This window comes from Lycorma delicatula, chromosome 3 (assembly GCF_047948215.1).
Source record: "Lycorma delicatula isolate Av1 chromosome 3, ASM4794821v1, whole genome shotgun sequence".
In the NCBI taxonomy this organism is placed as follows: Eukaryota; Metazoa; Arthropoda; class Insecta; order Hemiptera; family Fulgoridae; genus Lycorma; species Lycorma delicatula.
In genome coordinates, this window is record NC_134457.1 from 222,073,287 (window position 1) to 222,091,110 (window position 17,824).

The 17,824-nt window shown below is 33.7% G+C and overlaps 1 protein-coding gene across 6 annotated transcripts in view; it reads left to right on the plus strand.

Moving 5' to 3' along the window:
- The window catches only part of LOC142322455 (protein Wnt-5a-like), a 485,502-nt gene that overhangs the window by 434,922 nt on the left and 32,756 nt on the right, over nt 1-17,824 (plus strand). For all 6 annotated transcript variants that reach the window (XM_075361557.1, XM_075361554.1, XM_075361556.1 and 3 more), the window contains one exon: nt 10,136-10,238. In XM_075361557.1, the coding sequence (XP_075217672.1) occupies nt 10,136-10,238 (103 nt within the window). The remainder of the gene's footprint in view (nt 1-10,135; nt 10,239-17,824) is intronic.

Sequence of the window (17,824 nt, forward strand, 5' to 3'; positions counted from 1 at the left end):
TCGAGGTAATAGTTATGGATCCTAACGGAGCTATCTCGTTTTTTGTTAGATTATTTTAGGAGTGGGTTAATTGTAGAAGATATTTTAAACACTACTAAAAAATACATGGAAAAATTTCACCAAAATGTGCCTCTGTAGAGTTTAGTCGAGGATTAAAGGGAAAATAAACCCTACCTAGTTCATTATTCGATTCTCATTATAGTTTAACCTATAAATGCCGTCTACAGTAGTTATTCCCTCCAGATTTCACAATTATATATCCACTACTTATAGAAATACTAAGCAAAATAGACACCGACACAAGCCTCTATTACAAAACCGGACCCTAGCTTTATCTGAGGGTCTATGAGACTCCCCCTCCTCACCGGTTTATGGGGGGTAGCCGAGAACGACATAGTTGGGCCTAGTTACCCGCTCACGAGGATTAGAAGCAAACAAAATAAAGATCAAAAGATCCGACCCTTAGGGTCCGAACTGCCGTGCCGAATTTACTGCCGGTTGGCGGGGAGGATCCCTTAGAGTAAAAAAATAGTTCCCTGGGCTTAGCTTTACTTAATTGTATGTCCGGCCCGGTGGAGAAGGGTGGGCAAAAAAAAAATATTATTTGCAATTTTGATCTTTGGAGACCTCAAAACGTTGATAAATGCAAAAATTAGATACCCATAATATCGACTCATTTATTATACTTTCCCTTACGTATTTCTATATTACAGTAGCTAGGAAATTGTATGAAAATATTTCCTTAATCGTATTTTCTAGTATTTAATTTATTTTAAACTCGACAATTTTCTTTTATTTTTTAGTGATAATTCTGCTATAGTTCTTTAATTTGTTGCACATTAATCTAGCTTAATAAATTATAAATTTTATGCTTTTGTAAAACAGTAATGATTAGGAAACATAAAATGTTACGTAATCTTTATTATTTTTCTTTATCGTTATATTTTATTATCGCGACAATAATGCGATTAAAAATTTGTAGTGTGGCGTTGTAAATATGTTTAATAGTTCGGTAAATATTTAAGAATATTGAATAATTGCTTTAAAAGTATAAATGTTATCAAATTCACTGAATTAAATAAGGAAATTTATTCTTCTTAGATAAGGTATACGTAATGATTCATTTGTTTAAGTGTGATTTTAAAAACATATTTATACCAGGAAAATAATAATAATACGCTGTTAAGTTAAAAATAAATTATTGTTGTTAAGTGATTTAAAGTACGTACTTAAAGAAACGTCTTTTTTTTCTTACCTGATCGCATGAAATGGATATTGAATAAATGTTAAGTGCTCTATTTGTCTCTCTTTTGACCTTTTGTTAATTATTAAAAAAGTTTTAAGAAGTAAAAAAAATCAATTGTGGTAACCGAACGCTGTTTATATTATCACATGACGTATTAAATGAAACATTATGATAGCGTTCAATTAACGCACCTAATTTTTGTTTTTATGAAACGTGTTTATATTTAGATAATTAGGCTGGGCTTCTCTCGACTGGGATTTCAGCTACCGACAGAAAATTGTAAAACGATCTAAGAATCCCAGAGTTGTACTACTATTATCAGTCGGCTTATCATCAGATTTTTATCCCTTCAATCATTTCGTGGCAAGGCTTAAAACAATTTTATTTTTCTATACTAATATGGTGTTACAAAATCACGAAATTATAACTATTCGAATGGAAAACAGCTGTAACATTAGCCTTCGACTTTATTTTTTCTGTTCCATATCACCTTTCGGATGAGCCGCTAGAATCAGATGTTACGTTTTACCCAAGAGAACAGCCTTCTGCAAGAGACAGGAATAAACTATTCGGAACATCAAGGGGCTTTAATGCTTTATGCAGTCACTGACAGAATCTTACCCGTCGAACCCATCAGAACAGGAACAACGCCTCTTTCGGATGCCAGATCCCGTTCACCTGATCCGCCAAATCTCTGTACTTCGCCACATTTTGACACTATCTCTCTCTCGAGTTGTCTTCCAGCGGAATACCAACATATCTTGAAGACAGGTCTTCTTTTCCTGCATGTCTATCATTTGTGCACCCGTTCGAGGTTAAAACCTGACGACTGATAATAATATGTTCAATATATTCATCGGTTTTCTCACTGACAGCACAGGTCTAAGCCGAGCATAGGATCTTTCACAGCACACGCTTCCTGTAACTGAGAATGCTGACAACCGTATATATATAATATAAGCGTCTCAGTCTAAGCCAATCGCCCGGAACCTTCTAACTACCGAAAGGTATCATCGAGATATATCTCTCATCCGTCATTCACACAATGATCTACTGTGTAGCTCTTTTCCTCTCCATCTATCCATCCACCACCGCCTTCTCATCAGCTACCCATCCACCTTCCATCCATTTACCTTCTCATCAACCGTGAGGGCAACAGCCAAGGATTGGAGATCGTTTCGTTTTACTGTAGTGGAGTTAAGCGAATATTAGGCCTTCCTATCTCCCTGAGAAGTAAGCTAAGGATGCTCCTTTCTCTAAAGAAATACTGAGGTTCTCCACACGCTTAACATTTAGCTCGAGGAAATCAACGATTCCTCTTTGTTCCATCTTTGTTCCTGGATAAATGAAACCCTCAACCGAGCGAGGAACTTCGTAATCATCAGTTTACAAAACCTAAATTAAACGTAACAAGTGAAAACGTGTTTATTGTCCTTACTTTATTAAGACCGTTCAAACGGGGATTCATGACAGCCTTAACTCGATTTTTGAAGTCAGATGATGAAGCCTCTCTCATGCGGCCACGGTTCCAGCTCCACATCCTGCAAGAAACTAAGGTATCATTAGGTTTTACCGCACTCTTTAATTGTCAAGAAACCAGTTGCATCCATCACAGGCACTACACATACCTTAATTTGCAATCGCTAATCTCTCTTCATGACATTGAGCTTATTTGTCATGAGACCAAAACTCTTGCGTATGTCTACACGAACCGTCCAACCAGCTTAATAAGCCGCAAGCCGCTTTAAAATTCTTTTAATGCCGGAAAAAAACTTATCCATTTACATGAGATGGTTGAATCTGTTGAATCTATACTTAACTCAACAGCAGGATATCGGATTCAATACCAGGAAAACCAAAAGGAACTCAAGGAATCGCCTTTAAAATCCTTGAGTGGATGTTTATAACAATAATAATAATAATAATAATAATATTTTAAACACATTTATACTTTTATTTTCAACTACTCGTATTCTGATAAAGAATATATCATATTTTATCGAGTCGTTAAAAGTTCACTACAAAAAAACCTAATTTTACGAATGATACAGGATTTAGATAAAAAAAAAAACACAAATAACTATTCCGGGTGCTATAATTATGTTAGAAAGATCATGGAATGATGTTTCTCCGCTGACTGTAAAAAAAATTTTTCGACTGCAGGATTTTTACCACGGGCTGGCGAAGTTACTGACATCGCATGCGAAGAAAAATCTAGCGGAACGGGGCAATATTCTGGAGTAACCTGGGTTTGAACTGATGGGTATGAACTATGAACATCTAAAATCCAATTTCTAGATTTTTTGAGTTTCATTCCGAGGTTCAAAATTTAAAATTAATTTTTGAATTTTTTTTGAAACCCTGTTATTTTTTTTTAATTTTTCGGGTTCAAATAAAAAAATTAACCTGATTTTTGGTGTGTAATCTTCACGTTAATAAAGATTTTTTGGCATTCGACCTTGAAAGGGAATGAAGAAAGATAAAATAATCTTTGGACAATGATTATAAATTTTTTCAATCCCGACTACAGTAAACGAGATGTTCAGTAGTTCTGGGCTTGCAAATACTCTTCAGATAAATATTTAAAACCGTTTTCGGGTTTTTTTATTCCGATTTTTTTAAGGGATGCGAAGGTATATGGCGCTGTTGGTCAACCACCAAAACAACTGTTACTGTATGTGTGACTGGCTATACCTACCTTCGTTAGTTTACTGATAAACATATAATAAACATATATAATAAACGCAAGTAACCATATAGCGCGGGCGAAGCTGCGTCGAGGAGCTAGTATCTGTATGAAATTAAAAATATATTAAACTGATTAACCTCATTTCTTGTCATTTAATTTCCCGTTATTAATATTTTACGAAAGTATTGATGACAAACAGGAAAGAAATTCAAAACTTAAAAAAATTGTGTGTGTGTGTGTGTGTGTGTGTGTGTGTGTGTGTGTGTGTGTGTGTGTGTGTGTGTGTGTGTGTGTGTGTGTGTGTGTGTGTGTGTGTGTGTGTGTGTGAGCGCGCGTAATGCTAATACGAAATCGAGCAAAACGAACATTATATTCTAACAGAGAACCAAAAATGACCTAATGGCACCAATCGGACCTTTGAACCAAACTTGATAGTCTTCGAAATAATCGAGGGGTGTATCTGAGCATCATGTGAGAACCAAGCGATCGATTGCTTTCAGATTTTCAGGATACATTTGTGTTATCCCAGGGAAGGCTTTAAGTCCTAGCTCCCTTAAGGGGTATTAGGGATATCAGAGTTCTTATTGCAAGAACGAGGGAAACGTTGGAGGAAAGAAAGCTTTTCAGGCTTTAAATGTTATTTATCAGTATTATTCTCACAACCATGAGTATAACGAACATAGAGGAGCCCCTTGGCTAGACTGGAACAGCCAGCGAAGCGACCTATGAGCAGCTACATATTTTTTTGTAAATACTTGTTTTATAAGAATTTTTTTAGAAATTATATTAATCCGAGAGAAATAAAGCTACATCGTTTTGAATTATAGTAAATGAAAAAAATCTGTTAAGAATTTATGTTGTGAAAGTTTTTTCATATTATAGTATTATAATTTAAATTAAATTTGTGTAAAATTATCTTTAGCCTTACTGTTTGTTGTGCTAAAAAGTCAAACGTTATAAACTAATCAGTGGCTTTAGGGAATTGTATTTTAATGCGTGAAATAAAAAAATAATAGAAAACAAGTTAGGTAGCTTGAAGAATGGGATATCTATCTCTCCCTTTCTCAAAGACAGTATTTCAGAAGCATCATAATAAATACGCTATAATCGGACAGTTTAATTACAATTGTTCACGCCCGTTTAAAATACAACTTTCCGTTGACGTTTCCAATTACATAAGATCGTACAGGAAAACTTCAGGCTACGGTTAATATGAAGGGATTACAAGTTGATTTGTTTTCTTCGTGTAATAAGTAATTACATTTCCTTTTCGTTTATTATTTATCGGAGTATGAATTATTACTTTTTTTAATGTACAACAATAGGTTTTACTTTAATATGTTTTATAAGTAACGTAATATGTCGTACAAGAAGTTAACATTCTCACGAATGTGAGAATGTTTACTAAATTCTTCTTTACTAGACTGATGCAAAAAAAATTGTAGAATACTGAGTCAATAACTTATTTTATATATAAACTTAAAAATTTGTACAAATAATGATGCTATAAAAACAGTGATTCGGATTTATTTATACAGCTTAACAATTACTTTCCTCAATAAAGTGTTTAACATTATATTTATTCTTACGATCTTATTTATTTAAAGAGAAATAATAGAATTTTGGTTTGATTTATCAAAATTTTATAAAAATTGGTTCCTCATATGACAGAACATTGAATTATTTGAGCGATATTTACGCGATTATATTTTTTATGTTTTTCCTCATTTTTATTCCTTAACCTTGGATGAAATTTTAATACTTCCTTATTTATAAAATAGTTTCACATTAAGGAAAAAATAAAATAAAGGTTTTCAAGTTGATTACTTAAAATAATAAAAATTTAGTTGAAAATTTGATAAAACGTTTACTTTTGATGATAAGGATGTATGAAATGGTATAAAAGTTTGTCCAACGGGTTAAAGGTTACTTAGCAAAAGGTTATTTAGAGATTTGAAACCGATTATTTGAGGGTTTGAAAAGATTGCCCAAAACTTCATTTTTATAGTTTCCCGGATATATTAAGGGCCCTTTACACCTAAATTTTTGAGATTTTACTATAAACAGTAACAAAAAAGATAGTACGGATTTTTATCCATACTATGTCATGTTCTTTAAAACTTTATAAATACTTCTATAGTGTAAAAATGAAACGGAGATTTTTTAACGCTTCCTCTTACAAATCTTATGAGGCAGATCTTTATATGTCCTACACCAACTATTCTATTATAAATTTCTGTATTAACATTTTAAACGTCGATCAAATTGATGTCTTTTGTTTGGAGAATAGGAGCTGTGGAAAAGTTTTGAGATATTATTTTATTTCACTGTTAACAACGTTTCTAAAAACGTGTTGACAAATTTTCCAACAAATTGTATTTGGGTTGAAATAATATTTATGGATTTCTAAAAATCTAACCTATTCCGTTTCCACATTTTTTCGCAAACCATCAAATAACTATTACTTAAAAAAAGAAAATGGGAAAATAAATAAAATATTTTAAATTATCCCCTAAAGGACTAAAGGGAGGGGCTGCGGTTTCGTCTGGTTCCTAGAAGACCCTTTTTATGTATTTGTTATTAAATATGTTAAAACCGCTGAACGTTTAGATTTTTTTTAATCATCTATTTTTTTGGAAAAGGATATGGGTAAAGAAATTTATTCAGTTTTTTACACGCTACTAATAACACTTTTTCGATGAAGTTTTTACCAAACTGCACCTATATCAAGACAGTAGTCATGGACTAAAGGAGAAATACCCTACCGGTTTCAGAAAATTTGATAGTATTGATTTGATACGTCACCGTACTAAATTTCATGATTGTATATTCAATTGCTCAAGAGGTGTTAACCAGAATACATCCTTACATACTCACATATATACATATTTATATAAAGATTAAGTCTTATTTTTTGGGAGGATATTGGTCTCAGGACCAAAACCCCAAGACCTCAAAACCATCGAAAATTTAAGAAATCGGGTATTCAATCATTCAGTTACAATACTTTCTATTATAGAAAGGGAAAATCGGAAGTGCAGATTAGTGAAAAAGGAGAATTTATTTGCAGAAAAATCACAGCACAGGTCAAACAATCTCATAAAATTGTTCAAGGTTCCTCCAGGCAGTGAGTTCTCACCTCCCCTCAAATTCTTCGGATATAGAGACACTTTTACCCAGAATAGGAGTAGCATATTATCAACCATAAATTTTACGGTGACCAGCTAAATATATTAAAAAAATGAAAGTTTTTTCCTGGAGAAATTAAAGAGCCATCCGAAAAAGGATTTTGTTTCTAAAGGAACAGTCTAGATTACGAAATTTTGTAGAATGTAGAAGCACCACACTGAACTACAAACAGTTCACCAGAACGTTTACTAAAGGACATTTTAATTGAATTATTACTTTTTCTTTGAAATAAATATGCTGACAACTAGAAATAATGTCCAACAAACATCTTTTGAGAAGTAGCATCACATTGTTATCGAACCTTCTCTTCGCTAGATTTAAAAAAAAATATTTATACATATATTTTAAATCAGATTCAGATATTCGCCAACATCTATGTTTGTACCAAATTTTGTTACCAAGAGTTTAGTTTTTTTCTTTAAGGTGATTTCAAAACGCTGAAAAATGCAGACTTCCAGGAGGGAGAAATTTTTATATTACCAATACTTAACACGGAAGTATTACTTTATAAGTATAATAACAAATGAAATATGTACAACAATTTTATATAGAGGCAAGAACCAACCGCTAGTTTAAGTAGTTTTCCTTCTCTAAATAAAAAACTTAAGTAAGTACTAGTGGCCCCTTGCTGTTCTACACCGTTATTATTATGAAGTAATGCTATATATATATTTTTTTTTAAATGGATGAAAACCTACTCTATCTACAACACTTCTCACCCCCAATCTTCTTGTTTTTCTCTTTCCTTTTCTACCACAAGCAAAATGCGTGCTCAAAATCTATTTCCAGTCCGTATGGGCGTTCTACTGGACGGATGATTTTTTTTTATTCTGTTCGGAATGGCCCGCAGATATGTCGTTATGCATCGAAGGACCTTGAAAGCGATTTTTCTGTTAGTAATAACCTCGGAAATTGCTCAATTAAGAAATAAATGAGAGTTTTTTAAGGATTTCTCAGAGGAAATTCAAGTTTGGGGTCCAGTGACGCTTGATGACATATTTGTAAATCATTCCGAGGAGAATGAAAAAAATCATCGTCCAGTAGAATGCCCACACGGACTGGAAATAGGTTTCAGCTAATTTATTTCTATATGTAAAACAAAAGTAGATTGAGGCTGTTTACAATTAAAATGATTGAGTTTTTTCTAAAAAGAATAAGTGAGGAATGAATTTACTCCGTAGTTGAAACTTTTATTTGTATCAGTAAACATTTAAAAAATGTAAATTTTCTATCTCTGTCGATTTACAGGTTTTCGATTAGGAACTTTAATATATATATATTGTCGCTGAATGGCTTTGAAGGTACGTAATTCATAACCTTGCGGTGGCCCCCCTGAAAAGGGCCGTTTTTATGCGTTAGCTCTGAGAAGAACTGTTGGGTCCGGAAGCTGATCTCCGGCGAAGTCGGGGAGTTGCGGCTCGTCCATTGAAGTCCGACCGGGCTTTCCCTGAGCGGCAGTTGGGTCCCCACTACAGTGTGGCAGTGGTGGCTCCCGGAGCCCCGCAGTGTCGGGTCGTCTTTCGCCGGCGCGGCCGAGGCGGTTCTCCCGGAGCGATCCCACGCTGGGTCGGCTCTTGCTGCTCAACCCGGCGAGCTGGAGCTGGAGCGGAAATCTAGCGTCCGCGTCCAGCGGCTCCCTCGGCGAGCCGGCCAGGCCTGCTCCTCCGGCGGGATGTTGGCATTCGCCGGGAGGCCCCACGTTGAGCCGGCCAGGGAACTTCTTCTTCAGGTGGTAGTCGACGATGAATTGCTTTCACTCTCGTGGTGAATGCTCTTTTATTGGTGCCTTAGAGCGGTGAGGCTGCAGTGCCGCTATGGTGTGAGAACAGCACGGTCATCTGCGTGGTGGGAGTGATGCTTGTATGAGCGCGTCCGTATACTGCTCACATTGTTGCTACCGTTATTGCCTGCCGATATTAAATTAGGCATACATGTGGTAACAATATATATATATTATAATAGCCAACCATCATAAAAAATTTAAGAAATATTTTACTTCAACTTAAATTTTATAATTTTCGAAAATTCGAAAGAAATTATGTACAGTTCTGTTATATTATTTAAGAGCATAATTAAACAGTATAAAAATAGTTACATATTTTTAAATAACGTTAAACTAAATTAAGTAATTTTTAATTATGTTGTTTAAATTAGGTTATCGTATTTTATTTGTTCACCAATTATGTGGTTAAATTAGATTATCCTTGACTGTTGGTTTGTATAAATTTTAATCTTAGCGTATAGTATGTTAATGTAGTAATAACAAGTCATCTACCCTTATCAGATAATTATTGTATCGTTGAAGATTCTTTTTATTATCCGTTACATTTAGGTATCTCAAAAATTGAATTTTTTGATAATTATTCAACGGATTTCCGTCAAATCAATCAAACTCGAACGATTTGATTTTAACCCCAATTATTCCAATCCCTTTCAATTTATGTGATTTTTCCCTCATCTTCCTGATCGATTATATTTACAACTCATTTCCATTAGAAAACTATTTAGATATTAATATTACCTCAAAAAAACACTACACAACAGGTTGTTTATTCGTTTGCTCTAATAAACTTCATTCTTTCATTGTGCGTCGGATGGCGCGGAAAGGTAGCGTTTGTGTTCCCGTAAGAGAGGTGAACAGGTGAGACAAGATGACAATTGAGGCTAAGCCGATTTTGTTGTTTCTTCGATACTGTATCCCGGGTTCATTTCTAGTGATGGGCTCTAATCAAACAACGGATTCTGGCACGGCATTACACTGATGTAGTTAGTTTACCCGTTACACAAACGAGATACTCATTTTCCTACTGTTCTGAATGAGGATAGGAAAACGTATATTATGTTTACTGGATTATCATGAAAATCAATTAATCGGTCTTTTTTTTTATCACGATCTGGTTACTACATTTAACAACTATATTTTTGGTTATATTTTGTTTTATTTATAAAATAATTATTTTTCAAAGATTTATTGTTCGTAAAATTTAGTTTATGAATATTTTTGTTCACAGGCAGTCGTTCGAACGGCGAGAGTTACATGCAAATGTCACGGTGTGTCTGGATCGTGTAGTCTTGTTACTTGTTGGACTCAGTTACCTGCTTTTCGTGAAATTGGTAAGATCTAGAAATAATTAGATGCGTTTTTTTAGTTACCCGCCAATATGGCTTTAATGTCTATTAATGTAAAAATTAGTGAAGGTTTGTTAAATCTTATTTTGAGTTTATATGAATATGCAAGTCTAAATTTAACATTACAAAAGTACTATGTATAACACACATTTTAGGTAGCATTAGGTCACGTTCAATAGTTATCCCGACTTCGTTTCTCTGAATCCATTTTTTCTTATATTTAAAAAAAGGAGATTTCTAATCTTTCACCTTCCTAGCAGGTTACATTTTATAATTTTTTTATTATTTTTGGCCTAACCGAATTGTTAATAACGTTTTTTAATGTATATAAAGTTAGAGTTACCTACTTATAAAAAAAAAAGGTTCTGAAATCCAAGAAATATATAGTTATAAAAATTCTTTTTAATATTTCATGTCTTCAAATTTTGTCCAAATTAAAGTATAATACAGTTTTGGTAGTTTTTTTTTTCTCGGTACCTTTTCCAAAGACTCAAAATTTAATGTCTCTTTTTTTGGAGGGCGAAAAACGCTTTCGCATTATCATTGATCTAAAAAATTTAAAGTGGAATTAGCTGTTGCAGAACTCTTACATACTTAAGTATGTATTATTAAGTTATATATATTTTATGAAGAGCATTTAGTAAATGAGTTTTTTACTTTATTGTATGATATTTTCAAAAATATGGCAATATCAAGATTTTTTATTTCATTTTTAAGAAAAACGTTATACATATTACTATGAATTGCATAGAAGTACGAGAGCATTACCTCTCGTACTTCTATGCTCTCATGTATGGTTACATCACAGATATGATTCCATCTTTGTGATGTAACCTTTTAAAAGAATACATACATATTTTTTTAGTTTAATTTTATTAAATATAATTGTTTTATTTTCCGTGCGCGCGCGGACAAATTACATATCTGTGTTTGTTATCTAATTATTTTTTCTTATATATAAAATAATAAAAATAAAACTAATTAAATTAACTTATTCTAAGATTGAAATCGATGATAATAAAACTAAACATTAAATTACTTAATTTAACGTTGAAATTGATAATAATAATAAAACTCGGTGCGGCTTTTATAGAACAAATTATTTTGCATCTACGAGTTGGTGGACTGGTGTAGCAGTGAGGCTTAACGCACCAGGTACCAATCAACCGGGTGGTCGAGTTCGAAACCTAACCAGACCAGTTATCTTTCTCACAATTTAAATATTATTTATTTATTTCCCACACCGATCTCTTTTTCACTCAAACTCTCTCTCTCTCTCTGTCTCTGCGTGTGTGTGTGTGTGTGTCTGCGGGCGCGTGTGTGTAACTGTAGACGACAACGACGTTGATGGCCCCTCACTACTACCAACCTTTGAAATATTCGAATACTATTTAAAGTGTGAAAAAATAATAAAAATTGAAGTGTGAAAAAAAATTAAAATCCAGTTGGCAGCTTTGCGAGGGAACTGCGAAGGAAGAGGAAATTTTTACAGGGAAATCCAAGATGGCTGACAAAAGATGGCGGACCAAAGATTGGGACAGCAGATGGGCAGAGCCAGGGAAGAGGACACTTGTCTCTGAGTGATCAAGGGTGAAGGGATGGGGGAAATCCAAGATAGCGGTGTGCATAGCCTGCAATTCATGGGCTTCTTGCGAAGGGGTGGGGAGATTCCAAAATGGCCGCCGTCACGTAAACAAAATCTTTCAATCCTATTGGTACGTGACTTGTGAGCCCCATTTCTTTATTACGTTCCAGATTAAAGTTTCAAGGCTCTAACTTTCGTGAAAGCTGAAAAGAGGAACATGTTACAAAATTAGAATTTGAGAAAATCGCATTAAAGGGCGTGAAATAAGTGAACAAAGATTAACATAATTCTAGTTATTATCGTAATTATAAGATGGGTTGTATTAGTTCTTTTACTCTTCAAAATGGTTTTGCAGTTTCTTACTTGAAAAATCACTTTTTTTGCCTAACCATTTTTTCAAAGTCAGAGACGGATTTATCGTACTTGAAGAATGATTGACTGTTTAAATCCTAACTTTTCATAGTAATAATAGTATTTCTCGGAGGAATTTATCCCATCTCTTCCAAAATAAGTTTTAGAAAAAAAATGTCAACCAATATGTTTTTATTATTATTTTTTTTCAACCTTGTTAAACACCCCCAACATCCCCGGCCACCGCCGTTAGGCTATGCGCAGGAATGTCGGAGTGTCGTGGCAGTCGACTGCCCCCCTGTCATGCCTTTCCTGTGGCGTCCCATCGGGGTCCTCTCAATTTCATCAAGATGTAGTAGCCCTCCCTTCTGGACGACCACTACATCCCTCCGCTGAGAGGCTACCCTTCCCGTCCCTATACTAGGTTGCCGGCTACGCCTTGCGCGCAGCCGGCAAACCGACGCGTCCCCCCTCTCACACCTGAGGGTCCCGAATGCATCATCGGAGCACCCCGACTAACCCTCATTCTTGCATATGAAGGAGCCAAAGCGTCCTCTGCATCCACAACCATTATACCTACATATAATCTCATTAACTCCCCAAAAAGTTTGCCAAAGTTGTTGAGATACAGATCATATTCAGATCTTATTTGGATTTTGTGTTTTGCCCTTAATATATTTTAATAATAACTGAAACTTTGGAAAATGGGTTTCATTTTTAGACGAACCACAGTAGGTAAATGGAAATGTTTCTCATAATCATAATATTTAGAGGTCTTTATTGCTCTATAATATTTTTAGTAAGGATCAGATAAGTTGGTGTGGTATTTCTTGATAAAACATGAAATTATAGCTTTTTCATGACCCAGATAGCTTTTTTCATAACTGCAGCACTTCAACTGTTAGTGTGCCCTTCGACCACGGCGGCTTTGGGTACGGTTTCATTGTAATCGGATAGACCAGACCAGCGCAAATGTAATTCTGTTGGCTTCCGAAGGTCTGATGAAAATGGAACACATCTTGTTGAATAAAATTTTCGCTACTTTAATCGGTTTCAGGTTTGGATCCAGAGGACATGTCTACCGGATTCAAACCTGAAATCAGTTAGTAGTACGAATTTTATTGTTTAGGTTATCGGAAATAATTTAAGACAAACTTTAAAGAACGTATTCATCCTGAGGATTAGTAAGTTAAAGGTAACATCTAAAAATAAATCTACTAATGTTTTTTTACGATCAACAAGACCGGCAGTACTTGCTGGCGTAGAATCAGTGCTGGTTTTATCTGATACATATATTCTCTTGTAATGGAACCGTAGTCTTGGTCGTAGTATCTTTGAAAATCCCGAATAGGATTTATTTATTTCTAAACACCGCTAATAGTTTTTCCATCAGACATTTCTTTCCTTTTAGATGTTAATTTTCTCAAGCAAAGGGCCATTATCTTTTTATTATTGCCAATGCACTCCAGCTTTTGTACATTATCATCATTTACTTACAGAAATGCCTGACGTATTACCTAAATCACTGGGAAGGAACCTTCCCGCTGTCTAAATACTTGACGTATCCCATGTTGTACTATTTACCTTTCCGCAAAAACATTCATTTTTTTTATTTTCAGTTCTAATGATGAATATAACCTACAAAACTATACTTGTAACGAAATTTATAATTCATTTTCTTTTAAAGCCCTAAATCTTACCCTAATTTTTTTCTTTTGTAAAAAGACATTTATGATTCTTTTTAATCTTTTTTATATTCAAATAAGGTTTTTGTTAACAATAAAATGATTAACTACTTTATGAGATATCATAAAATCTAATACATTTAAATGTAATATATAATATAAATCTAATTTGTGTGTGTGCGCGCGTGCGCGCGAGTTTGTAATGTATAATGTTTTGTTATGAGAGTATCACAATGGAAAGATTTTTATTGTATGTATATAAATAAATAAGTAGTCTCCTGATTAAATGGGTTGTAGTTGTCGTCATCTGTTACTTGTGTGTAGCACATTTATTAAATTGAATATCATAGCCGGATATGTGGTGAGTTAAGATTATAGGTTTTATGATGCCGACGTCCTTCCAAAACCACAAATTATAAAAGCTTGGAAGGAAAGTAACAAAAGCTTTAGCCCGTAATAACTTTATATTTCTGAATACGTACTAACATAAGTACTGTATAACCAAGACAAAGGTAATTAATTCAAAGAAGTTGTGTTTTACAGCTTTTAAAGCGGCTGACGGCCACTCCTATACTGCTGCTTTGTTGTTTAGTACGATTCTAATCTTTCTTTACTGTCGTGATTTAAAATTATAAAAAAATAAAATTAATTATATTACAAGATTTAAATAATTTTTTATTTTACTATTGTTATTATTTCAAAACAGTCAAAGTTTAAAATTATTTTATTTATCTTGATAAATATCTACTTAAATTAGGTAATATACTTACGTTATAACGACACTGACACATTAGCTTTGAGATAAAAATTTATTTTTTGATTTTGCGTTAATAAATACAACATTAAATTGCTTTTATAGGGTGTAAAATAAAAGATGTAGCCTGTACTGTCGATTGCAGAAGAGATTGCGAGGATGAGGAATGCGGCCTTTAACGAGTAGTGTGCGGTGACGTCATGATAGTTATTGTTAATACTTTTCTAAAAACATTCCTCACTGACCCTAATTTGTTCATTCACTATCTTCCCTTTCGCAAAACACACACTCACTTGCATACGCACACCTTACAAATACACATACAAACAACCGTGTGATGATACGTTTGAATTCATAGTTTTATTTTTTTTTTTAATCTTTTTTTATAATAAAATATCTCTTCTATTTATAACTTTCTTCAAAATCATTTTTATTTTAATTTATTTGTAAAATTATTTTTTTTTTTTACAAATAAAGGTAAAAAAGAGGATGGAGAAGAGAAAGTCGGGAAAAACATTGAAAATATATATTGTTTTTACTGTTCTTCCGCTAAAACGTCTGTTAACGGCTCTTCATCGCTATCACTACCTTCGTCATTAATTTGTATAACAAAATTCTCCATTAACATCACAATCAGTCCTTCATTTATCCAATATTCTCTTTCCACATTTTTGTGCAGTAGGAACTACTTTTTTGTTTGTGTAGAAATCTACTATTAAATTACGAATTACATTTCTTTCGAATTCATCGACGGATGACGAAGTTTCTTGATGTTTTGGTCTCTTTTTTCCTGGAGTTGTAAGAACACTTTCTCCTGCTTTTAAATCTTCCTTCCGTATCTTAGATATGATCTGTTCATGAACTACAGTGTACGTCGATGCTCTCAGATTTCTTCTCTGAATGGGATCCCATTCTCTGAATTTCTCTGATTTCTTCTCTGAATTAGAGAATGTCTCTACCTTTACGCAGAAAATTCCCCCGTCTTCTTTCGAAATAGGTGAAATTGCTTCACGTGTTTTAGTTATCAAAGCAGTTATACTCAGATTTCCACCAACATTTTCATTTCTTATTAATCGTTTTATTTACCACAAATAAATTGTATTGGAATTAATTCAAACATAAACGGCGGAAGTCGCATTTGTTGTGTGGCATTTTAATTTCAGAATTTTTCATCTACACGATAGGTCTATTTTTTTTCGAACTTCCTCAAGTGTTCATTGAATGGAACATTGTTGTTAGCCAACCAGTTCTTCATTTCATATTTTGTCGCGTATTTTGTGGGTGCCTTTTTAGCTGGACGGTATGATAAAGCGCGTTGTCTAGAACAATGACACGGTTGTTGGCAGGTTAGGAATTAATTTTTCTTGCAGCCACTTTTCAAAATTTTCAGCATTCATCTGGCCATGATAATCTCCAAGACGCTTTTCCTGCCTGAAAAATCAGTTCCGCTCTGGTTATGAAGCCATCTTTTGTGCCAGCGTAAACAACAATTTGTTTGCAGAACTATGATTTGCAGTTTTTCCCGTGACTTCATTACTTTGCCAGCATTTTCCAAACGTAAGATTGTTGTTCACCCACTATTCGTCAATTTAAACAATAGTTTTTCTGAATTCTCTTTGACATTTAATGAACTGGTGATACCGATCGCGTCGGTTCACAATATCTGGTCTTTCTATCAAAATCTTTCTCATATTTTGATCCCTTTTCCGTTTGAATCCCATTTTTTCGAAATCTTCTGGGTGTATGCATACTCCAAGCAAAATTAATCGCTTCACGAACAGCCGACCGCACAATTTTTGTGCTGTAAGAACTACTTATTTGTTTGTGTAGAAATCTACTATTAAATTACGAATTACATTTCTTTCTTTCGAATTCATCGACGGATGACGAAGTTTCTTGATGTTTTGGTCTCTTTTACCCTGGAGTTGTAAGAACACTTTCTCCTGCTTTTAAATCTTCCTTCCGTATCTTAGATATGATCTGTTCATGAACTACAGTGTACGTCGATACTCTCAGATTTCTTCTCTGAATGGGATGCTTAATTTTATTCTCGCTATTCCCTCATCGCACTTATTTATAACTATATGGATTATTTCTCGGGCGTCACTAGTACTGTTTGTCCTCTTTCCGTTTAGAACTCAATTTTTTAAAAAGCAACACTAAAGAATTGCTAGTTACGAAAAAATGTATTTTTGTAGCTATTAAATAATATAGTAAAATTTTACAATTTAAGAAAAAATAACATTTTTAAACAACGCTACATGGAACTAAATGAATAAGTAAACTGCCGGAGTAAAAACGTCTTAACAGTTAGAACGTTTCCTAGCAAATGAACGAAGTAATAATACGGAAACTGAAATAACAAGGCACATGAAACTGCAAACACAATGTTCTTGTTCGAACTAGTAACAGTACTGTTGCTATAGAAATCATACCCAGGACAGTAAATGTCTCTCCGCCCCGCTACAGCCGTAAATCGCATTCTCGTTTGTAACCGACAGTACTTTATATTTTTTATCGCCAGTAAAAAATCGAAACAAAATCTCTTTTATCAGTTTAAAACGTATTCTTATTTTATAGGTTAATTTAATGTGCATACTTATTGTAAACGTTATTTTGTAAACGATTGGTTGGTATTTATAGTAATCTATCCATTTAATTTAGTATTTATTGATAGAAAGAAAATAGTATTCGATTATTGGTATATTTTTCATACGTTACGGATTTTAAGACCGATTAGGTCGTGGAATATACAACGAAATTATTGTTTTTGGAAAAACATTCTTTAATAATTATTTTAACAAATTTTTAATTTTATTGTGCCAGCGGTTCTGAAGTTTCAAACTTTTTATAAAGAACTGTTATTCTTTTTCCAAGATACTTGGAGAAATAATTAAGATCCTAGTATACTAATTAATAATTCAAGAAAGCAAAACGAGATTTTTAGTGTATTTAAAAGGCTTTTTTAATGAATCTTAAATCACGACAACCTTTCTTTCTTTTTCTGTTTAGCTTCCGGGAATTACCGTTCAGGTATTACTTCAGAGGATGAATGAGGATGTTATGTATCAGTGTAGTCTTGTACAGTCTCAGTTCAACCATTCCTGAGATGTGTGGTTAGTTCAAACCCGACTACCAAAGAACACCGGTATTCACGATCTAGTGTTCAAATCCGAATTAAATAACTGTCTTTACT